We start from the raw sequence: 22,647 nt of genomic DNA on the forward strand, positions 1-22,647 counted from the left end.
AAATCTGCCAGCCTGTGGCTGTTCCTAATGCGAAGTGAACCCCAAGTCCCTCTGCTCTGCGGCAGGGACGCCGGCTGTCAAGCACACTCCTGATGTGACGCCCGAGACTTGTCTCTTCCGAGATACACTTCTCTGCCTTGCAATTGCAGTGAGCTACAGTGAAGGTAGGAAATAGTGTTCTGGGTTTTTAACTCGTGCTGTGTCCATTCTTTGTACGGTTACCAAGGCATTATGGAATGGAATGAGAGAAAAGTAAACCGAAAAACAGCATTGCACAACGCTGCTATGAAATGCAGTAAAAAACTTTCAGAATGAGAAATTTCCCATGAGGTCAATGCCACGCCCACAATGTGTATGTAGAGGCCAGGTGGCATGGGCCCCGTGAGATGTGAACGAGGGTAAAAGTGAATCTGACCACAGCCCCTCGGCCGGGCCCTCGCCCTGCTGTGTGCTGACGAACTCACGCCTGGAGGCAGCATGCACCAGCCCAGACCTGAACCGTCTTTTTTCCAACTTTATTCCATGCCTGATTAGGAGGCTTTTTGGAATCCCATTCGATCAGTCTGGGAAATCTGTGTTTAAGGAACTTTTAATTCCCAGAGCTGGTATGTGTTGTCAGTTTAGCTGCTGTGAGGATCCTGAATTTACTTCTCAGAAAACTTTCCTGTCCTGAGCAGACAAGGCGTTTTGATTTTTTTTTCTAAAGTAAAAAATGGAAAATGACTGCAGCAGTTTTGCAAAGCAATTAAAAAAAGAGCTTTCATTTAAATGTGGAGATGGAACAAAATAATACACTGGGCATAGCTCTGAACTTGGTTTGCATGTCATGATTTGCATCATCGCGACTGGGACAACATAATATGTCAAAACAAATTACTGATTTGCCATATGAATTGCTGAAACTCAGTTACGGTTCAGATCAGGGTCTGATCATAATAAGCCAGGCTGTAACGGTGCTCAGCACTTACAATGAAATAAATCAGTACATATATTGCAAGTTTTATCCCTGGGAATGAGGAAGAGGGTATATAGGTATTTCAACTGTTTTCACATAGAGAAGGATGGGTGTTCAAAGCTCTAAACATACAAGAGATCAACTCTATCTGACAAAACAAGTAATATCCAACTGACACATTTTTTGTACGTGGCTCCAGCTAGAGCAGATGTCTCAGTTTAGTATCCCAACATCTTACACTTGGAGTTCATGCAACTCCTGGAGAGATTCCATGTGGGGTAGAAACAGGAAAAACATAAATAAACCCACCCTTTGTGTTGCTCAAAGAAACGGAATTGATTACCTTTCCACAGATCAATGGTGCTATACGCATTTCAGTCGTGCAAGAGGAGATAATGAACTGAAAAAACAGTTGTGAGAATCCTCATCTTTGGTATTGTAGCTGTTGAGGTTTTGGTTGCTCTGTTCCTTGTTCTTTTGAAAAAAACTGCATAGGCACAAATTAAAGACAATCTTCAACTTTAAGATTACTGAGTTGTCAAATGAAGCAGCAATCATATACTGGCTTTACTTTGTTTTTGTTCTTGTCAACCCTTTCTTTGAAATCTGCTTCCTAAAATGTCCAAGATGTCTGTCAAAACACAGTGTGTTACTTGTTCGCTTCCTGACGTGCTTCCTTGTTTTTTTATTTTTATTTTATTTTTAAATGGAACAGTTTGTTGCAGAAGAAGTAGGTGCAGAAAACGTTTCTTTGGTTTCGATTAAGGAGTACATAAAAAAAGTCTCAAGTGTCTCTAAAGAAGCATGACAGCGTTTGGCTTGCTTTCGAACACGGGGCCGTGCTCCAAAGGGGCCATTCACTGGTAAGGACGCACATCGAGTGACCGTGACCGCTCCGGCGGCGAGGATCGCGTTTGCTACTCGAAGACTGCTGTGGCTGCAGCGAGGTGGCTGTGATAGCTCCGCCGCGCCGTTCGGGACTTTGCTCACATGTTTTTGTCAGCGCTCACTTTCTGCTCAATTGTACAGCAAATGACCGTGAGAGATTTATAAACGGGTTGGCATTTGTGAGGCTTTCTGATCTCTAAAAGAACGACCACGCTAACGATGACGAAAAGAAAACGGTGAGTTACAAATATCTTTGGCTTGCAGAAATCCTGTCTCTTTGGTGTGCTGTGTTCTCGTCAGCTTTGGTGGACCAGTGGATGAAAAGAACTTAAAATGTAATGGGCTTAAATGGCATATTTAAGTCATATGCAGCACATCTAACATGCTCAATGACATTTGAAGGGCTTGTTTGTGGTTGTTTTTTTTTTTTTTCCTGCTTGAAAGTACCATAAAATTCCCATAAGGATTTTCAAAAAAATGAACAAAAATACACTGAACGCTAAATACTTCTCAGTAACAATGAGACTACAAAGGAGAAACTAGATTCCTGGTAACTGAAAAGGGCTTATTAATGACCTAAAAATATCTAGATCTTTCAAAACATTGTGTTTGCTCCATGTACTGTAGCAGTTAAATTGACCTCCTGAGTGTGCATCTGCATTATGTACAAACACAGAATTTGTGACAAACTGCAAACTGTGCTTGAGACTTGTGTAGTCACATACTTTTTCACTATCAACTTTGTAAATTAGAATGCATCTCAAAATAACAGCTGTAGTGAGTCCAGAATCGTACCTATTTCTATAGCTATTGTCTTTGTGCTTGATACTTTGAGCTCAAGTGAATTGAATTTTTCTGATCCAAGATCAAGCTATACTCACTGATTAAATCAAAGAAACTAAAAAAAAAAAGAGAAACCTGTAAATTTGATCTTTTTTTTTTCCCTAGAACACTTAACAAAACCATGCCTGAGATTTAAAAACAGGTTCTTGGACTCTTTAGCGTCTCCGTGTCAGACTTTGTGCTCCGTTCTCGCGCGGCGGTGCTGCACGGCGGTGCGGCACCGGGCTGCGCAGCGCCCGCCAGCCGGGGCTTGGGGCTCAGGAGAAACTTGCCTCACGAACGGCTCTCTTCCTTCAGACCTGCTTAGCCTGTCCTGAGCATAGTATTACATAGAAAGAGGTTAATTTTTCACTTGCGCCTTCTAAAACTGACTAAAAGCTGTAAAAAGTGTCCTCTGTTTGCAGCTAGGCTGGGACGAGTTTCTGGGAGGATTGTGCTTTAAGTCACCAGTGAAGGGCCCCGCCGCGCATCCGCTCGCTCGGTGGCTCCGCCGCGCCGGCCGCTCCCGGTCACGCTTTGGTACAAGTGCTGGGGGCCGAGGAGGAGCCCCCGGTGCTCAGATCGTCCTGCCACTTCTCCAGGCTGCGCCGCCTCGCGTTCATGAAGAAGTTGCTGACCGTGGTGAGCTCCAGGCCCAGCTGCTGGGAGATGGTGATCTGCATTTCTTTGGACGGGCGCTTGTTCTCCTTGAAGATGGCGAAAAGCGTTCGGCGCTGGAGGTCAGTGAAAACCAGACGAGATTTCTTCTGGGAGTTGTTCCTTTCTTTGTTCGGCTCCTGCTCTTTGCGTTTGCATGCTTGGGGAGGGGGTGGCAGGAGACAGAGAGAAAGAAAGGGTCAGCACGTGCGAAATGCCAGCGAGCCCGACCCCCGGCACCGAGGAAGCCGAGCACCCGTGAGCCTTCCGGCGCCTGCTGCAGGCCGGTCGCGGACCCAGTCCCTGCGGCTCATCCCTCGGGAGCATCACGCGCGGCCGAGAGCTGCGCTCCACAAGAGTGCTCTGCAAGCGGCACCGGGGGTGCGGAGGTGAATTTCAGGGGCGGCACGCTCGTGCCTCTGCGCACACGCCAAAACCAAGGATTAGGGATGGGCACCTGACTATGAGGCATTTGGGCACTGGGTCTCCAGCCCTTCACAGAGCTCACCCCTGCGTGCTTACCGTCCACACACCTGACACAGCCCCAGATTCAGATTTCTGCACAGTGAGGAATTTTGTTTTTTTTTTTCCACACTTTTTATGAAGCAAAAATCTGAGAAACACATGGCAATGTTAGGATAAAAAAAAATAATTTCTCTGAATTCAATCTAGGAAGGAAAACACAAAGCACATCCTTTTCTTTTCACAATAGCCAAGAAAAAGATCAATTATCTGTGGATACTTCTGATGTACCACAGCATGTAACAACTCCAGATAATTATTTCTTAAGGAAACTGTACAGGCCTCCGTTCCACAACGCAAACTGCACCACCCGGGTAATTTCTACAGCAGACCCGTGCACTGAGGCAATACCACTGGAAGCTGCTGTTGGCGCATTCAGAATGAACATTTTGTCATGTTTTGGGACAGTCAGTGCATCCACCTCCTCCATCTGCAGAAGGAGGCCTGGGTCCCCTCCACGACAACGAGGTTCGGAAAGGATTCCTATTTCTTTGCACAGCCCAGAGCATGCCCCGGTCAAAGCTCTCAGGGCAGCAGCTTGCCCTGACCACAGCTGGGGGAAACCCACACACAACACAAATCCTGCCCACCACCCAGCTGGGCCTTTTGTTTGTTTGTTGCCTCCAGAAGCAGACCTCTGCGGCTACTTTTTTAATCATTTACCAGTGTATCTGTTGTTTTCGCCCCTGACTGCAGCAGCTGCTGTTGGAAGGAGAGCTGCTGAGGCAGGCGGCGTGCCGGGGCTGTGCAGCGCGAATCGAGGCCCCGTCTGCACAGCCCACTTGCCGACGCGCTCTCTTTTTACCTCTTTGTTCACTAATCTGAAAAGTGCTCTGACTGGCAGCAGCGTGCTGCACCTTTAATGGTGAATTAGTGCAGGTTTATGTGGATTAAGTTAGCTTCCAAACACAACTTGTATCGAGTCATTAGGCCTCAGAAATGAGGAAAGGAGAAGACTGTGATTAGAGGGGCAGGTCGCAGGCTCCGCGGTGCTGTGCTGCAGCCCTGCGGGTACAGCCGCCCGTCCCCGCGGCTCTAGCTGCCAGGCTGAGGGCAAGCAGAGAGTTTTGGCTTTCACTGGCATGGTCTGAGGGATGCAGCACTGGCAGCCGAAGGGGGGCTTTGGCTCTGCCAACAGTGTGTGCTGATACACTGAGCCTGGTTAGCCTCCAAAGGCCCCAAGCTCTTCTGCTTGAGATGCCCTGCCGGGCTGCCCTGCTTCCCCCCGTGAGGAGGACCCCCCCACGTTTTCCAGGCTGACGTTCGTTATGTCAAGCGTGGTTCCCCCACCAGGAGGACGGGAGCGACCCAGCTGCCTGGGGGCCGCCAGGGCTGACACCGAGCCCAGCTGGGGCAGGCAGAGCAGCCCCCCTCCCCTGCTGGCTCTCTCTGCCCTTCTTTGCTCTGGGGTGTTCCTGGAGGCTGGGGGAGAACTGGGGGCACTTCTCGGACATCTGTTAGGAGATGAGCTTTGGAGTAGATCCTGCATCTTTGATCTGGCAGGCAGCACCTGCACGTCACATAATCTCACTGCAGGGCAGCTGGGGAGAGAGGAGGAAACGCTGCCCTTCCACACCTTCCCCTGCCCTGGGGCACCGCACACCGCCACGCCGGGATCAGGAGCAGCACCGCCACGCCTGCCAGCAGCGCCGTCCTCTCCATCACAGCAGATCCTTAAGCAGCAATTATTCCATTTTTCACAAACAAGCTTGGAAGCATTGCTGAAACAGGCACTGTGTTATGTCACACGGCACGGTCACACCTCACAGGGCACCCCACCAGGCACACCTCGCTCTTCCCCCCTCCTTTAGCCCCAGCGCTGCTCCCAGTGGTGTCCCCATCCCTGCGCTCTGTTCCCCATTTCTCTCTGTCCCCAGGCTCCGTCTGGCACATCACACAGCTCCGGCGAGGTGCCTGCAGCCACGGCATGGGGCTGGGGGCCAGCTGCACCCCAGGCTGCAGCGCAGGGCGAAGGGCAAAGGCAGCTGGGAGAACCCGCGCCAGCACCTGTCCGACGGTCCGGCGCTCGCTGTGCCAAACGATGCTAATGGGCCTCAGAAAAATCGGTATTAATAGCTGATCCGTATTTATTAGCACAGGGAGAACATCAAGTGCTGAAACCAATACCACTGCCACAGCACATCCAGATTTAAAAATAGACTGATAAGGCTGTCTATGCGAGGCAACAAGATAAAAAAAAATCCATATGTTGACATGGTTAGGTAATGTGCTGGGACACAGTAAGTAGAGTGAATTGGTAAGTGGGCAGATTTTTAAGCAGACGTATTAAATAATTCTGCAGCTCTGATGTGTGAATTGAGAACCTGGTCCAAAAAGTAATGCTCAGGCTCTGGAAATGTCTGCAGTTAACCTGAAGCAGGGCTGTATACATTGCTGTGTGCCTGGGTATGACACTACAGAAAGCCTGACTGAGCTGAGTATGTAACGGGCTATACTGACCAGCTTCACTCTGTGCATGTGGCAGCATTTCACAGGATTTCTGCAGGAAGCTGGACTATTTTTGTTGTTTTGACTGAGCCTGAACCTGAGACTGATTTTGCACCTACTTTCAGCTGTGAAATCCAGGTGGCTGCAGTAGAACTGCCTAAGAGGGAAGTCAGGGCCACTCCAAAAGGACCAGATTGGCCAAAACATAAAAGGAGGATGCCTCCAGAAGATATGGTCCAAGACTGTGAGTTCCTTGTCATTTGTGAGCATCCCCAGGAGGGGAGCAGCAGCACCAGCACACGCTGTGCTGGGAACTGTGGGGAGCGAGGGGTGGCAGCAGCAGCGGATGAGCCCAGGGTGAACCTGTGACTGCATCCGCGGCTGGCTTGCACCTCTGGTGGCAACAAGCCCGAAGGCAGGAAGAGTCTGGGGAGGATTCAGGATCTCTGCCTGCAGACCAGGGACTCGGCCAACCTTGCTGCAGCACGGGTGGCAGGAGCATGAACTGTAGAGAAGCACGACGAGCCTGGGGCGCAGAGTGCTCAGCGCCACACACCTCAGCCCCAGCCAGAGGGCTCCAGACCCTTGGGTGCCCTTTCAGGGACATCTGCCTTTGCCGGAGATCAGCTGGCCTCAAAGTGAAGGTAGCTCCATGGGAATAAACAGGGCCGAGCCCTTCCTGACACATCTGGGTTTCTGTCGGAGATCAAATCTGAAATCCTCAAAGATGTTACTTAAAACTGAGATGGTTTTCAATTGACTGGCAGCGAGAGAGGAACATCTGGAGGATGTAATCCTTCTGAACGAGGTTTGGGCACTAGTGCTGCACCCCAAGCAGTGCGTCAGAGCCATGGCGCTCTCAGGGAAACCCCTGCAGGACAACCAGGGAGGTCTGTGGCTCTTCACGCCCCAGGCAGCAAAGCTCCCCCGGTCCTGGCTCCCCCTCCTGCGCACGGTGCGCCCTGCTGCCCACTGTCCCAGGCAGCTGTCCCCATCGCTCCGGTCCCCGTCCCCAGCCACCCCCGGTTGGGATGCTCTGCTTCTCTCGCTGCAAGCCCCCTCTCCTCCCCCTGCTCCTCCTGGCTCCTTTGTTCCCTCAAAGCTATCTGCACCTCTGAGCTACCAGATAATACCCTCCACAGATAATGTTTTACTGCACGTCGGAGATGAAAAAGCAGATTTTAGTTTGGAGGGGCTGGATCTTTGCATTCGGCATTTCATCGAGCCTTTTGTCTGAGCCCTGTGCAGTGGGGAGGTGACGAGCACCTACCCTTGTGCTGCAGGTCCTAATAGGTTCCGGGACACAGGGAGGATTCCAGTGGTTCCTAACATCACTAATTTATGTCCAGAGATACTCTGCGTATTACAGTTATTGGTATCTCATGATAAATAATGCAAAGGTATGTGCTTTTCAATGCATTCAGTAAATACTTTCCTTGAACTGTTAAGTTTGCTCTTGAAAAGGAACCATAAAGGCAAATGTTTTTCCTTGACATGCATTTATCAGAAGAGAAAAACGGAGCGAGCACTCTAATAAAATAAAGTTATTACCCAGGAAACCTGCCTGCAGAAAGAGAAACGTTTTAATAGTAGAAGGAAGGGAAGCAGCCATCTTGATTCTAAGAGCAATTTGATTTATTAACTGCAGTTAATACTGGATATATTCTATGGAAGAAAACAGATAATTAACAATAATTGAAAGCCGTAACTGTGAAGGAAGAAGATTCATCCCTTTTGTCCATGCTGGAGTAAAGATGCTTTACACAGAAACAACATAGAAAGAGCTCGGAAACAGATTCAGTACTGCCTCACCTAATTTTTACTTGCGGGGAAATCTATTGATTCAAAAGGCCCTAGCAGGGGTGTAGGGACACGACATCCCACTGCCGAAGTGGGCCCTTCGTGTCATGCCCCCCAGGAGGCACAGTCTGTCCTCAGTAATCCTGCAGCTAAAGCTACGGGAATGTGAAAACACACTGCTTTCAGCCAGCGAGGTGCTGTGCTCACGGGGTGAGGTATTGCTGACAGGTTCAAAACCCCAGCACCCAGCACAAGCGTAGGGAGGCGGGAGGTCAGTCAGGTGAGGCATCAGGAGATAACTGGAGCGTGCCCCAAAACCTCCACCGTTCTCACTGTTAAATAAGTTTCCACGAAGATAAATATTTAGATGTTCACCTTTAAATACGCAAGATGCTCTATTGACTTTTGATCAGCATGTGTGCAAGCCCGAGGTTAAGCATGTGCTGAAATATTTGGCTGGATCCCCGGGAAACAAGAGCAGAAGCAGCCCGTCGTGGCTGTTGGTTAGCAGCCACAGCAGCTGTTCCCCCACCTCCACTGCTCTGCGCGAGCGTTTAGCATTCCCCAGCCACCTTCTGTTCGGCAGCCCGGGGAGCACAATTCCGCCACGGCTCCGTACTTTGGAACTGCATTCTGAACTGAATGTGTGAGGCAAAATTTTACAAATGGTCTGCTTCTTAGCAAGAGCAATAATAAGTTTGCTTCAATTGCTGGTATTCCTTTTACAACAATATCTCAATAACTGAACTTGCAGGCAGAAACATTTGTGATGATGGTAAAACTGTAAGTAATAATAATAACATTTATAACTTGTTTGGAATTCTACACTGTGTGATTTTTCACAGCTCCCCGTGGCTTTAGGAGGTCATTTTCACAGTAAAAGAGCAGAATGGTATTGTGAGACTCATATGTCCAGTCAGAGCCCATCGGCAATAGCTCACATTTTGATGGACCCTTTGTGGCTGGCGCACGTACAAGAGGCATTCACAGCAGCACCACCGCTGGGTATTCTCACATCTCCACTGGTCGGAAGTTGGGACAAAATTTATCATTCAGGCAAAGATAAATGGAAAATCCATTTATCTTTTAATCCAATCCCTCACGCTAGATAGAGGGAACTCTGAAATGACACTTTTTCAGTAATATAACTTCCCCCTCCCCACAGTTTTGCTAAAAGCATAACAAGGACAGACAAATGTCCCCAGACTGATGCTCCCCTTTCCTGCAGCCATGCCTGGGGGGGCTTCCCCTGGCAAACCCTGAACCCCACTGTGCTGGTGCCGAACACTTGCAAGGGCCAAAGCCGTCACCACGAGACACTGACGGCTTCCCACATAAAAACCTTCATGAGCGAGCTGAAAGCTCCGGAGATTAGCGTGTCCCAGCTGTGATTCCAGAGGCCGAAGAACAGCATCCCTGGCTAGGCCTCACCTACAGGCCAGGCTGGCCGCAGGCCGTCATTAAATTGAGCGATTCTACCGATAGTTCATTTGTCCGCAAAAATATTCTTATTTTCTGCAACAAGAACTCTTATTTTCCATTTTCTTCCTCAGAAGGGAGGAACCCAGCCAGCCCCTGCATTACGGATAGCTATAAATCCTGGCAAATACTTAGAAGCATTGCAGCTGATAACTATTGTCTTTAAAACTTGGGTTTGTACTGACTGAAGTATTGTGAAATTTAACTCTGGTCATTAAAAATGAATATATGGCAACTGTTAGCAAATGGCAGTGGATTCTACTGTGCCATTACTACTGCTGAGTAAAGCTGTTAGAAAAGAGAGATTTATGCCCATGTGCATCCCTTGCTGCCCTGTGCCGAGACCGCCCGTCCCCAAAGCTGCGGTGGTCGCGGCGCCAGGAGCAGCCCGGCCGCAGGCAGCCCTGCGTGGTGGGACCCCCGCCCACGCCAGCCCCCCGGCCGGGAAGCCTGACGAGCACAGCGTTTTACAGCAGACGGCTTGGCATTTTCTCATGACACTTTTTCTTGCTGAAAGATGTCCAGCTGGCCCCGTCGCTAATGGCTGAAATACGTGCAGCTCAGAGCAATCAATTTGCAGCACGCGGCACCGGCCTCACAAAGCCCAGGAGCAGCGCTGCGCGTTCTTGTATGCGGTAATAGTTTCTGTGAGCTATTTATGCATGCTCAGATGGTCCAGTCCTTTTTATAGAAGCTGCTTTTGCCACATGTAGGCAAAAATTGACTGACATGGGCCTCACCGCTGCGACGGGCAGCACTGCAGCAGCGTTCACCCAAACTGTGCCCCAAACAGCCCGGGCAGGGATGCTCCGTCCTCCCTCGGCTCCTCTTCACTGCCCCACGCAGCCTGGTGCTCGGGGGGGACAGGCTGGGACATGAGGGGATGGGGGTCACCAGCACCCGGGGGTGGCTGCGGAGGAGGAGGAGGAGGAAGAGGAGGCACCAGCTCGCTTGGGATACTGGAAACAGGTCAGCGAACCAGCTTGTGTGACTCGTGTCCCATGGAACACAAACACAGTGCGAGTTCTGCTTCTAATCCAAACAAAACCCCGAGAGAAACCTGACGTCGCCCGCAGGTACCTCTGACTGCAAACCAACCAGGCAAGGAGGTTTTCACCAGAAATCTTGGAGGATGATGCAGCCATCTGAAATTTTCTCAGAGCCATACTTTGTGGTCTGCTTTTACTGCAAAGAGGTTCTCTTTGTCTTCACCACCTCTAAATTTAATTCCCTGTAGTTTCTCAAGGTAACCCACACCCTCAGATAGTCACCGTTTTTATGATGTTTTTACTTTAGTGGCAACAGTGACTCCGGAACTGTGAAACCAATAAACAAATGTCAAGGAGGAGCCACGTAGAGAACAACATTCGTTTAACCCACAATAAGTCATTTCTCTCTATTGTTTGTAAAGATAAGCCATGAATATTGATCGCTCGCATGCCGTTTCAGATGGGTGTAGTACAAAGTCAACTAAACCAAGTTATCTGTCTGATGGAACTAAAAAATGTTTCTCAATTTGATTTTAGAGAGAACTCAATGTGAAGGAAATTTAATTATGCTAGTTACACCGAACACAATGAAATGACCATCAAAATGTTTTCCAAAGGTTTAAAACGTTTTTCTTTTGATATGATTCACTTAAAGCAACCTCTTCTATATCTGCGTTACTACAATCTCTTAAAAACTAGGCCTCAAAAATCAATTTGATTACCTCTCTGAATTAAGTATGCACAAATGAAAGCAATTGAGATCAATACAAATTAGGTTAAGTACTCCACTGTGTACAAAATCATTATGTAACAAGAAACAATTTGAATGAAGATGCAAATAATCACATTGTTAGGGTGTGCAGCCAGCGCACATTTATCTGCTTATTCCCATCTGCTACACACACATGCTAAACCCTCTTCATTTTTTCACCGCCGTGAACACCCTCTGAAGGCACTTATCTAGGAGAACAGAAGATGCGCACAGACGAGCAGCGCGGTGCAAAGCGCTAATTCTGCTCTTGCAGAGATCGGCCGTCGCTGGAAAAGGCCCTCTGCTCACCCACAGCAGCCCTCCCACAAAGGCAAGGTCCTCACCACCACCAGCCCCTGTGTCCGGGTACACGGACTCTTGCAGGGCCCTAAGAAGCCATCCCACACCCTGATGTTTCCTGCCGGGAATGTTTTTCTTGGTACTCCGCCTAATTTTTCTCCCGTAGCTCTGCCACAGAAAGAACGCCTTTCCATACCCAGGATCCTTCAGCTATTTGAGAAGAAAAGATGAATGGATTTTGGGACTTTGCTCTTTTATATTGCTTTCCGGCATGTAGCGGGTCTCAAGCTATTTGTGTCAAACCTCTTGTAAATCTGCTGGGTAGCTGAAATTGGGCTGTAAATCCTGCAGGGCAGGGACTGTTTTTTCTGTGCAATACTGCGACACCGATCTCAGTGTGGGATCTCTGACAAGGGCCTCTAAGTACTATTGTAATATACTTCCATCATTAATACAGAATAATAAATAATAGATGGGGTAGGCCAATTTATTGCACTCTAGGGCAAGAATGAGTGGAGGCTTGGTGAGCATGCAGTATGGTTTAAATGCGCTCCTTGTCACCAGGTGGCTGCAGGCTGTAGCCGTACCCTGAAGCAGCTCCTGCAGAGCAGCCCCCGAGTCGCGTGCTTGTGGCTGAGGCAGGGGGCATCCTGCGACGCTCGCCATCCAGCCCTCCCTACGGATAAGCCTTTCTGCCAGCTGCCAAAGGAAGGAGCTAATTTCTGGCAGGCTGCTGTCTCAGAGCTGATCGCGAGCGCTGGAGGTATCTGAAGGCATCCTCTTCAGCAGCCAGGGGATTTGCGTGCTCTCGCGCCTCGTGGGATCCTGGCCCAGCAGTGCAAGCTCATGCTGTGGCTTCATTTCGAGTCAGCAACTTGTGAGACCTTGCTCCTCTCCACAGGCCCCTGTTTTCAAAGCAAGGGGTGCAACCGCCCCGTTAACGCCAAGCCCCGTGGCCCTGGGAGAAACGAAACTCCTGGGGTACTGCAGGGTGGAAGTGCCCCTCCGGGAGAGGGGCGGAGGGGCTGCGGAGGCGGGCAGACACACACGGTGTTACCCCGGACTGCACAAACCTCACCTGCTGCCACAACAGCCTCGTGCCGGGGCGGAGTGCAAGCTGCAGAGCCGGCCTCAGGCGGGCAGCACACGGAGGCCTAAGCCAACCCAGGGACGGGTACCTGTCCTTTCACCTCACCAGCACGCGGAGTGGACACAAACGAAGGGCTACCCCGCTGCATCCATTCATATTACCCTTCGCTTACAACACAAAATGCAGAGTAATATGCTCACAGCAAGAAAAAAACAAAAATGACACCGAGCAACCTGCGTTTGCTTTGCCTGGTGTGCTTCTCCATGCCCCAGAGCACTTCATAATCAATAGCAAAGTATTAGTCATGGCTATACATACATGGAGAAACTAAGGCACAGAGAGAGGAGCACACCTCTGTGATAGCTCAGTTGCCTAAACCTGAAATTTATGTTGTCTAAAAGCCCTGTTTGCTGTTGCCCCAGCCCTTGCTGCACCTCATGGCCGACTGAGCAGAGCCTGCTTCGGGCAGCCGGCAGCCTTCACCATGCAGCGAAGGGTGCATCAAACGGTTTTTGCAAGACATTTACGTTGCTCAGTCTTTGTTTAAAACAGTAATGCTGGAGAAATCCTTCTTTGGGATACCTGTGGGGTCCCTGGAGCACTCGCTGTGGGGTGGGAAGAGCGTTAACGTGGAAGAGACTGGTGGGAAATGGAGCAGGATGCCCACTGGTGAGGTGGGTCCCTGAGGGACGGAGGGGATTTGAGGCAGGTTGCTTCCCCTGCTGCCGCTCGGGCTCTTGGCAGGCAAGGCCGGGTGACCGGCAGCGCCGCTCGGGTTCTCTGTCTGGTAACAACTCAGCGCCGGTGCTTCAGGCCGCACTCAGCAAGTTCTGCCCTCCCAGCACCTGGGAGATTTATGTTTCATCTTGTTCTGAGGATTCTCCCTTTTGAATGCCCAAATAGTTTCCAGGTGAAATATAACACTTCTCTGTGGCAAGGATTTATATTCCCCTAGTCAGGGCACAAAACTGAAGCCAGGCCTTCCCCGCACTGAGCGCTCTGCCTGCTGCAGCAGCGCCTGTGAGAGATGCACCCTCACATCCCCTCGAGCACTGAAAGCAGCCTGACCTCCTCCACGTGTAGGGAGAGAAGTGCTTCGGCATCTTTTCCAAGAAAGACCTGGAATTTAAAGTGGAGGGAGGTGAGTAAGCACTGAATAGGAGTCTGAAATCTTGGAGAGGATTTCAATTTGAAGTATCTTGTCTTCATTATTTTCTACTTGTCACTTCAATGGCTTTCCCCCAGCTATGCTGCCTTGGCACGCCGCTGTGCTGCGGCTCCTTCCCAGCAGCTTACACTTCAGTCAGTCGCGAGCCGAGCCCCATGGGTCCCGCTGCAAGGGGAAGCATGGATCCACCGAGGTCTGGCTCTGCACCTCCAAAACAAGCTTGTTTTCAGAACTCCTGGCTCACGACAGAAAGCAGGAGATGACTTTTTACTTGTAATGGCTGCTATTGATAGGGCGCAATTAGGAAGAACCTGAGAGGAAAGCAGCAAAACTCCACAGGCTTATCTGGGGCAGCGAGATCTGTGTTGCCTCCCTGGCTCTGTGCTCCTCTTGCATTTCAGACAATGACTGCTTAACACAAAACACAAGAGCAGGCCTTGGAGGGGCGATGTTCTTTGCCATAAGGCCAGGTTCCCATTCCCTCCTTCCCGTGGCCTTGCTAACCCACAGCAGGAGCAGGGTCCTCCCTCCTGAGCGTGCATGGCAGGACCTGGGCAGGACGGAGGAGAAGCTTGGCACTAAAGACGTCAGAAGGACCGGGGAAAAGCCTTGGAAGCTTACACGTAATCCGTAGGGACCACCAAGCCTTTTCACATGGGGAGCCTGTGCCCAGGGCTGGCCCAGTGCCGTGGTGTCACCGGTGCCCCAGGAGGAGCCGGAGGGTGACAGCGGTGCCGTGTCACCGCTAGGTCTGCTGGCAGGGTGACACCGCCCGCCGAGGAAGGCAGCGGCGTCTGTACCCGGTGCGGCAACACGTGGGCATGGAAAGCACAGAGCAGGAGGGAACTGGGAGAGATGCAGGAGCGAGCAGGGGAAGCTCTCCGAGGAAGACTTCCGTATGCTTTTCCTTCACCCTCCGCAGCTATGTGCTGCTTGCCAAAGCTTAATGCCTCGGCACAGGCCCTCGTTTTTAAATGTCCATTACGACAAGATGAGATCTGCTGGAAAATCACCACTACTCATAAATATGTTCCCTGCTTACTTAGAGATATTTTGGTCCCAGAGACAATTTGCGTTTTGGGAAACTGCCAGCCTCCCTTGCTTGTCTAATAATTCCTCTGTGAAGCATTTACCAGTGGTTTGAGTCCCCTTTTTCTCACAATGGAGCAGTTTGATTTTATAGCTCAGAAAACCCAAACAACCCCCAAACGCTCTGATTTCTTTTTTGATTGCATTTCTATCCACCATCAGTGAGTTACCTTGTTGATCTTATCACTGAAGCCATTTGAGATTAGTCTATTTTGTATGATTTCTGCGTACAGAAATCCTCTATAAATCAGAAAGCCTTTTATGCAAAAGGCTGCAAGATTGATAGGACTGGATACAACATCTTTTACCTTGGAAAAAAAGATGTACTATCTGTCCCATCGGACGTAATGTCTTCTCTGCATATTCACCTCCGAAGTATGATGGGGCTTTTTGTAGAGAAGACAGGAGACATGATAGCAGTCTTAAATACAAACAGATTGCTATCAGAAGAAAGGGAGTAATTTTTTTTTGTGCTCTGCCTATTGGGGATAAGATGAGAAGTAAAGGATTTGAAAGACAAAAAGGGAGATTAAGGCTAGTCATTAAGGATTTTTTGTACCTGCAAGCCCTGGAAAAGATTGCCTAGGTAGCCGGGGAATCCCCACCGCCGAAGAATGGGGCAGGCTGTGAGGACAGGTGGCATCCCGAGTCCTTTCCAGCCCTGCCTCCCCCATTAGATGAACTCTCCGTACACCTGCAGAGCCCCGTGGCCACTCTGAAGGCAGCCGCAGGGGAGCTCCTCTGAAGCAAGGAGCCTGCTGCTTTTAATGTTTGCAGGCTCGGAACAGGCGTGTTGGGATGCTGGCAAGGAGCTCATCATCGCTGAGTAACCTCGTAGGGAAGGGAGGAAAAAGCAGCTTGCAGCGTGGGGACAGCAGGAACATTTAGTGCAGGGTTTGGGGAATAATACAAGGAGTGATGACCAACTGCAACCACGGTGCAGAAAGAGAAGTACAAGGTTTAAGTCAAAACGCCCCTATAAAGAGCAAGGGAAGAAAGAGGATCAGTTACTGGAAAATAATCCTTTTCGGCAAAAATGTTCTCTCCTTTACACGTTCCTTGTCACAAATAAATTGTGTCAGTTTTAAAATGCAGAGAAATATTTGAGTTTGGGATATTTCAGTTCAGATGGTGACAACTAAGAGATACTAGGAAAATATAGTATGGAAATACTGAAGAACAGAGATCAGAAAAACTCAGAGTGAGTGATACATCCTGATAGGCTGATTGTTTCTTGTATATATATATATAAGTAGAGGAAAAAAGAGGTAGAAATGCATTTAATAGTGAATGTGGTCAGATTTTTCCTTGTCAACCGATTAAGAAACTGACAGAAACCCCTTGCTTAACAAAAGTGGTATTCAAATGTCTGCAGAGCAGAAATGTCCCCAGTGTCTTCAGAAATAACGTGGAACAACGAGATAGCGCAGGATATTATTTCAGAAAGTTGGTACGTGAGAAATATAATTTATCACTCAGCCCCACAATTTACTGCATGGATTGTTCAAACATAACCACTAATCTATATCTGAAGAGAGTACTAATATTTCAAGCCACTAAACACCTTTCAAAGAGCCTTTATGCACCTGTATATTTAGTTTGACACTAAGAGATACTTTATATGTATTTAACACAACTGATACAGATGCTATTATACCTTAATTTTCAGCTGTATCTACAGACGACAAACTAGTCTCAGATTCCAGAGGGAGAAAACGGAGGTGGAGTACAGAGGCAGAGGACAGACAGACAACAGCCGCGCAGCTCTAACCAGTCCACCCTCGGCAGTCACCAACACTCAGCACATCTCAGTCCGAGGTGCTGGGGGTGCTCATGGCAGAGCCCCCTGGTGCAGCCCCGGCCTGCGGGGGCATGGAGCCAGCAGCCCCGTGCCTCTGCTGGGACCCCCCTGGTTTCCTCGGCCGGGAAGAGGCCCCCTCACCCCTCTGCCTCCCCTTGCTCTCCCTGTGCCCTCTCCCTCTCCTGCTTCCCCCGCCCTCGCCCCTCCCTCTTCCTTTACCCTCTCCCTCGTTCTCCCCTTGCCCTCCCTTTGCCCTTCCCTTTGCCCTCTCCCTCTCCCCTTGCCCTCTCCCTCGCTCCTCGCCTTCCCTCTGCCCCTCCCCGCTCCCCCGGTGCCCCCCCGCCCCGTGCCGCTCTCCGTGGTGCTGACGGCAGCCGCCGGCCCCGCTCCGGCCCCGCTCCGGCCCCGCTCCGGCACCGGGGCGGCCGGGACACGGCGCGCCCCGCACGGCCCCGCACGGCCCCGCACGGCCCCGCGCAGCCCCGCTCGGGCAGGTGGAAGCGGCGCTGGCGCCGCCGGCCCCGCGGACGCACGGAGGGGAAGGAGCGGAGGCCGGTCAGGGCGCCTGCTGCTGAATCATTGACGGTGTTTGGGCACCGAAACGTGCCGTCACCAACAACGGGATCCAGCAGCCAGGAAACGCAAGCGGGAGTCCCGGGGAGCAAGCGGCGACGGGGGGCCTGTGCCCGGCCCTCCGGAGCCGCGGGAGCTCGGTGACCCGCGGAGGAGCACGGCACGGGAGCTGTCGTAGTCGCGATCTTCCCGGGTGTACCCAGCAGGGTTCGGTGATAAGGCGCCGGGTTCGGCACCCCGCGGGCAGGGCGGGAGGACGCGGCTCCGGGTGCCGCTGCCCTGAACCGCCGCCGAACTCTGCCCTCGGAGCTCGGGGCGCTGATAAGCTCCCTGACTCACCGGGGACCGGTGGTGCTCTGCGGGCACCGCCCCGCCGGCCGCGGCAAACACGGATTTCCTGGGGACGTTTCCGCGTGGGCGGGCGCTGCGGCGACAAGGCCGGGGGCCGGGGGGGCGGGAGGGGCCGGGAGGGGCCGGGGGGCCCCGCCACCCCCTGCTGCCCGCTCCTCGGCCCCGGCGCCCGGCGGCGGCTCCCGGCGGCCCCTCCCCGGATCCCGGGGCCGGAGCCGCCCGGTCACCGCGGCCGGGGCCACCTGAGCGGTGCGGGCACGGCGGGCAAACCCGTGGAGCGGGGCTGTAACCGCGCAGCTTCCGTCGGGGCAGAGCGGATCGACGGGATCGATGCGGGAGGTTTCCCCGGCCCCGCACGGAAGGAAGGAAGGGCTTCTCCTCGCCCCGGCGGCGGCGCCGTCTCCCCCGGCCCGGCGGGACCCCGGCACGGCTTGGGGACGCTGCTGCGGGGGCAGGCAGGGTGGCGGCGGGCTGGGAGGCGGCGACGTGCGGCAGGGCTCGCCCGGGGCTCCCGGCAGCTCCCCAGCAGGGCTCTCTCTCCGTTTCTGCCTCCCCGTCGGGTCCCGGCCGGGCCGGCGGCTCCCACTAGGAGCAGGGCTTTGCCCCGCTTGCGGCACACCGCCGTCGGTTCGAGGAGAACCCCCTCCGTTCGAGGCACTTTCTCCTTCCGAGGACCGCGGGGGCAGCCAGCTGGTGCGCTTAGCAAACCGACGGGGCTTTCGGCTTACTCCTGCTCAGAGGGGTTTCAGCAAGCCAACCAAGGGAAAGGGAGCGCCGAGGCGATGAGGCTGTATGTTCACCCGTGGTAATAAAAGCTCCGTTTCCCGAAGGAAATGTGCGAAGGTTCCCCGATCCCCCGCCCCAGCCGTGGCCGGAGCCGCTGCCCCTCGGGCGGGCCGTCCCGGTGCTGCCGGGTGTCGGTGCAGGAGCCGAGCCCCGGCGCTGCGGGGTTGTGCAGGCGGCCCGCGGGTGGGCTCGGCTGCAAGGCCCCAGGGGCCCGGCGGCACAAAACCGGAGCTCGGCCCCGCGCACCCGCAGGGCGACCCAGCCCGCAGCGAAACCGGGTTGAGCTCCTCCTAAAACCGTGCCGGCCTAAATCCCAACCCGGCCCGCGGGCTCGGCAGCTCGGCGGGAGCCCTCCTGCCCGCCCCGGCTGCCCCACGCACGAAGGGGCTTGGCCGCCGGCCCACGCCCGGCTGCTCCCTGGCCGTGCCGGGCCCGGGGAAGCCCCGCTGGCCGCCCCCCCGCCGCCGCGGCGCCCCGGGACAGCGGCACGGAGACAGCCGGGGGGGCCGGGGGGAGCGGGGTGCTGGGAAGGCCGAGCACCGGCAGCATTACTGGAAACCGGCCGGATCAGGTTCCAGATCAATGAGAACTGGGTCCACGCGTTTATGTTCCCGTTGCCAGCATTAATGCTCTTTTAATCTTCTAAACATTATCTGCATCGATTTCCCTCCACACTCACGTTCGTTTGAGGAGGCGACACGGCCGCGTGTGCCGGCAGGGGCTGCCCGGCCCGGGGCTCCGCTCCCCGCGGGGAGCGGCCGGGGGGGCCGGCAGCAAGTGAAGGGGAAACCAGTTAACGGGGGCACCGAAACGGGATTCATGAGCTGAGTCCACGCAGCACGTACCGGGAGCTCGGCTCCTCCAGACCAGGGGCTATTTCCACCCCCTTCTCTCTTTCCGATTGCCCTCTCTGTTCCGCCGACCCTCCGCCCGGGCTCCAAAAAAGAGGACAAACGGCCCGTGACGAGCCGCGGTTACGGATGCGGTCGGGAGGCAGCAGGCGAGCCCCGGCCGGGCAGGGGCTGCGGGGAGCCCCCGAGGCAGGCGCCCGCCGCCGTGCGCGGCCCTTGCGGGGCCGGGGCTCGCAGCTCGCAGCCGCGGGGGGCCCGGCGCGGTGCTGGCCGCAGACAAAGGAGGGGACACCTCCCGCGGGGGCTCCCCCGGCCCCCGAGCCGCGCCGCAGGCTGCGCTAACCGGCCGGCAGCGGCGGGGCCGTGCTGACAGCGCCGTGGGGGCAGAGGGGCAGGGGCCGGAGGGGGCAGCCAGGGACCCCCGGCGCCCTCTCCGTGTGCTCCAGCACAGTGCGGTGCGGAAGGCAGCCTTTGGGAAAGCCTGCGTTGCGTTTGCCCTCCGCTAATCTCTGCAGGTCGGGATCAATCGGCACAACAGAACGGCAGAGTCATCAGAACAAGCATCGCCAGGTTTCTAAAACGTGTTTGTGGACATGCGGCTGCCACAGCAGGCGGCCCAGCCGGACATCCCCGCTGCACCGCGCCTGCGGTCCGTGTGTCCGTCCACACGTGCGCTGGGCGGCACCAGGCCCGCCCCCTCCCATGGATCTGGGGGCGGGGGACGAGCAGCTCCTGCCCGCGGAAGGCAGGCGCCTTGCGGGGGTGCTCCCCGCCGCGCACCGGGCAGCCCCGGGTCCCGCATCAGCATGTCGCCGGGCAGGAAGCAAGCCGCAGTCGGTGCCTTTCTGCGAACACTTCCTTCGCTCTCGGCGAGCCACGGCAGTGCCGAAATGCTGCGGACGCGCACCCAGCCGACGGCGCTCCCCCACCGCAGGAAAAGCGATTTGTCCCGCTGCCCCCCTCGGCCCGGCTCCCCCCCAGCGCGGTGCTGGCAGCGGGGCGCGGGGCCGCGGGGCGCTCCCGCAGCGGCCTCCCGCAGCAGCCTCCCGCAGCATCCCCCCAGCAGCCCCCCAGCAGCCTCCCCGTGCCCCCCCGGCCGCGGCCGCCCGCTCCTCCCGCAGAACAATAGAGCGCTGCGGCGCGCCCAGCCCGCGCCAGGGGGCGCCCGGCCGCGGAACAATGCGGGACCCGCGCGGAACAATGCGGAGCCTCCGCGCCCGGCCGCGGAACAATGCGGGGCCGCCGCCAGCCCGGCATCGCCCGGGGCCGCGACCCGGTCTCGGGCCCGGCCTCCCTCTCCCGGGGGCGCCGGGGGCGGCCTCGGAAACGCCCGCCGAGGGTGGGAGGGGAGAGAAGGGGCCGCGGGGCTGCCCCCAGCAGCCGGGCCGGGAGGAGCTGCCCGCACCGCCCCGCGCCCCCGCCGCTCGGCCCGGCCCCGGCCCCGGGCGGGCGATGCCCCGCGGGTGGCCGCGCTGCGGGACGCGGGCCCCGCACGGCGAGCACGGGCGGCAGCGGCCGGCCGGGCAGCGCGGGGGCAGGCGGGGCCGGGGGGCGCCCCCCGAGCGGGCCGGGAGCGGCCGGGACCCCCCGCGCCGCCCCCGAGGGTCGCGCCCCGCTCCCGCTCGCCCTCCCAGGGCTCCGGCGGGCGGCGCCGGGACCTACCTGCGAGTCTTAAGGCTGACATCCTCTGGAACTCGGGTTCCTGCAGCCATTTCCACATCCTCCGGAAGGTCTCCCTGCCGGATTTCAGTTTACTCCAAGGCTTAGGGTTCCGTAGCAAGTCCGAGAGGGTCCCCTGAGAACGGCACAGCACCCGCTGGGCGAAGATGGCCTGGGGGATGCTGTAGCGCTTCAGCTCCGCCGTGATCCGCTGCGCCACTTCTTTGGTGTTGATCTCCTCCAGCTGCCCCGAGCCGCTCACCTGCGAGCCGGACGAGGAGGGCGGCCGCTCCCGGCCGGCGGGCAGCCCGGGCCCGTGGGCCGGCGGGTGGCCGGGGTGCGCGGCGGGGTGCATGCCGTTCAGGTGGGACATCATGGCCGGGGGCGTCCCCAGCCCCCGCGGCAGGTGCTGCTCGCCCCGGGCCAGCATGGCCGCGTGGGCGTCGAAGTTGGGGCCGAGCATCTTGTCGTGGCCGGGCGGCCCGTAGCCGTGCAGGCCCTGCTGCGCGCCGTGCAGCGCGCCCAGCCCGTTGCCCAGCGGGGACAGGCTCTGCCCCATGGCCGGCATCTCCTTGTAGGGCCCGTAGAGGTTGTTGACGGCGGGCAGCCCGCGCTCGTCCCGCATGAGGGCGAAGCTCCCGCCGACGTTGCCCGAGAGGCGCTGGTGGTGGTGGTGGTGGTGGGCGTGCGGGTGGGCGTGCGGGTGGTGGAACTTGTCGGACACGGTGGAGATGGGCGGCAGGGGCTGCAGCGGCGTCAGCGTGGTGTAGGTGCCGCTCATGCCCATGCCGGGCGGCGAGGGCTCGCAGGGCACGCTCATGGCGTGGTGCAGCGGGATGGAGAGCTCGGGCCGGTACTCGGCGGCGCCGTCCAGCAGCGAGGCCATGCCGGGCACCATGGCCGGCCGGGCGGCGGCCGGGGCCAGCTCCTGGTGCGGCGGCGGAGGCGGCGGCGGCGGCGGCGGAGGCGGGGGGGGCGGCGGCGGCGGCGGCGGGGGGGGCACCCGCAGGGGCCCGGCGGGGCCGCGGCCGCCGTGGTGCGGGCTGGGGCTGCCCATCAGCTCGGGCTCATGGCCGGCCGCCCCGTGCAGGCTGCCCAGCGGCTCCATCGCCAGCTCGGGGTTCATGGCGCAGGCGGCCGGCGCGGCGGCGAGGCATCGGTAGGCGCCGCGCCCGCTCCTCATTCGGGCATGGGCGCGGCGGCGGCCGCCGCGGGGCAGCGGGCAGCGGGCCCGGGCCGCCCCCCCGACGGCCCCAACGGCCCCGCGGGCTGCGGGCCGCCGGCACCGGCCGCTCAGCCGGGCCCGCGCCGGCCCCGCGCCATGTCCTCGCCGCGCCGCCGCCGCCGCCGTCTGCGGCCGGCGGGAGCTGTCCAGGGCGCGCGGCCGCTCCGCCTGGCCGCGCCCGCGGGGCGGGGCTGGCCGGACGGGCGGGCGGCGCGGCCAGTGAGGGGCGGCGGCGCGGCGGGGGGCGGGGCCGGGGGCAGAGCCGGCCAATGGCTGCGCGGGGGGCGGGGCCTCGGCGCGGCCCTTAAAGATGCCGCGGCCCCTTTGTAGCGGCGGGGTGGGCGGCCGGGCCCGCCTGCGGCCTGGAGCGGGGCTCGGGGGGCCGGGGGGCTCGGGGGGCTCGGGGGGCCGGGGACCCGGGGACCCGGGGACCGGGGACGGCG

At 56.3% G+C, this 22,647-nt stretch overlaps 1 protein-coding gene across 1 annotated transcript; it reads right to left on the reverse strand.

The window, feature by feature from the left end:
• Positions 1 to 1,665: 1,665 nt before the first annotated feature.
• Positions 1,666 to 22,162, reverse strand: ONECUT2 (one cut homeobox 2). The gene is made up of 2 exons (XM_035560015.1): positions 20,983 to 22,162; positions 1,666 to 3,482 (listed from the first exon to the last, which is right to left on the reverse strand). Exons 1-2 carry the CDS (start codon positions 22,160 to 22,162, stop codon positions 3,196 to 3,198), a joined length of 1,467 nt encoding a protein of 488 aa, XP_035415908.1. The 3' UTR covers positions 1,666 to 3,195.
• Between the last annotated feature and the right edge of the window lie 485 nt (positions 22,163 to 22,647).

The sequence above is a fragment of the Cygnus atratus genome, chromosome Z (assembly GCF_013377495.2).
Source record: "Cygnus atratus isolate AKBS03 ecotype Queensland, Australia chromosome Z, CAtr_DNAZoo_HiC_assembly, whole genome shotgun sequence".
Classification (NCBI taxonomy): domain Eukaryota; kingdom Metazoa; phylum Chordata; class Aves; order Anseriformes; family Anatidae; genus Cygnus; species Cygnus atratus.

Coding starts and splice junctions, on each gene's coding strand:
- ONECUT2 (XM_035560015.1), bottom strand. CDS start 22,162: ATGAGGAGCGGGCGCGGCGCCTACCGATGCCTCGCCGCCGCGCCGGCC. Junction 3,483..20,982: donor GTCAGCCTTAAGACTCGCAG/GTAGGTCCCGGC, acceptor CCCCTCCCCAAG/CATGCAAACGCAAAGAGCAG.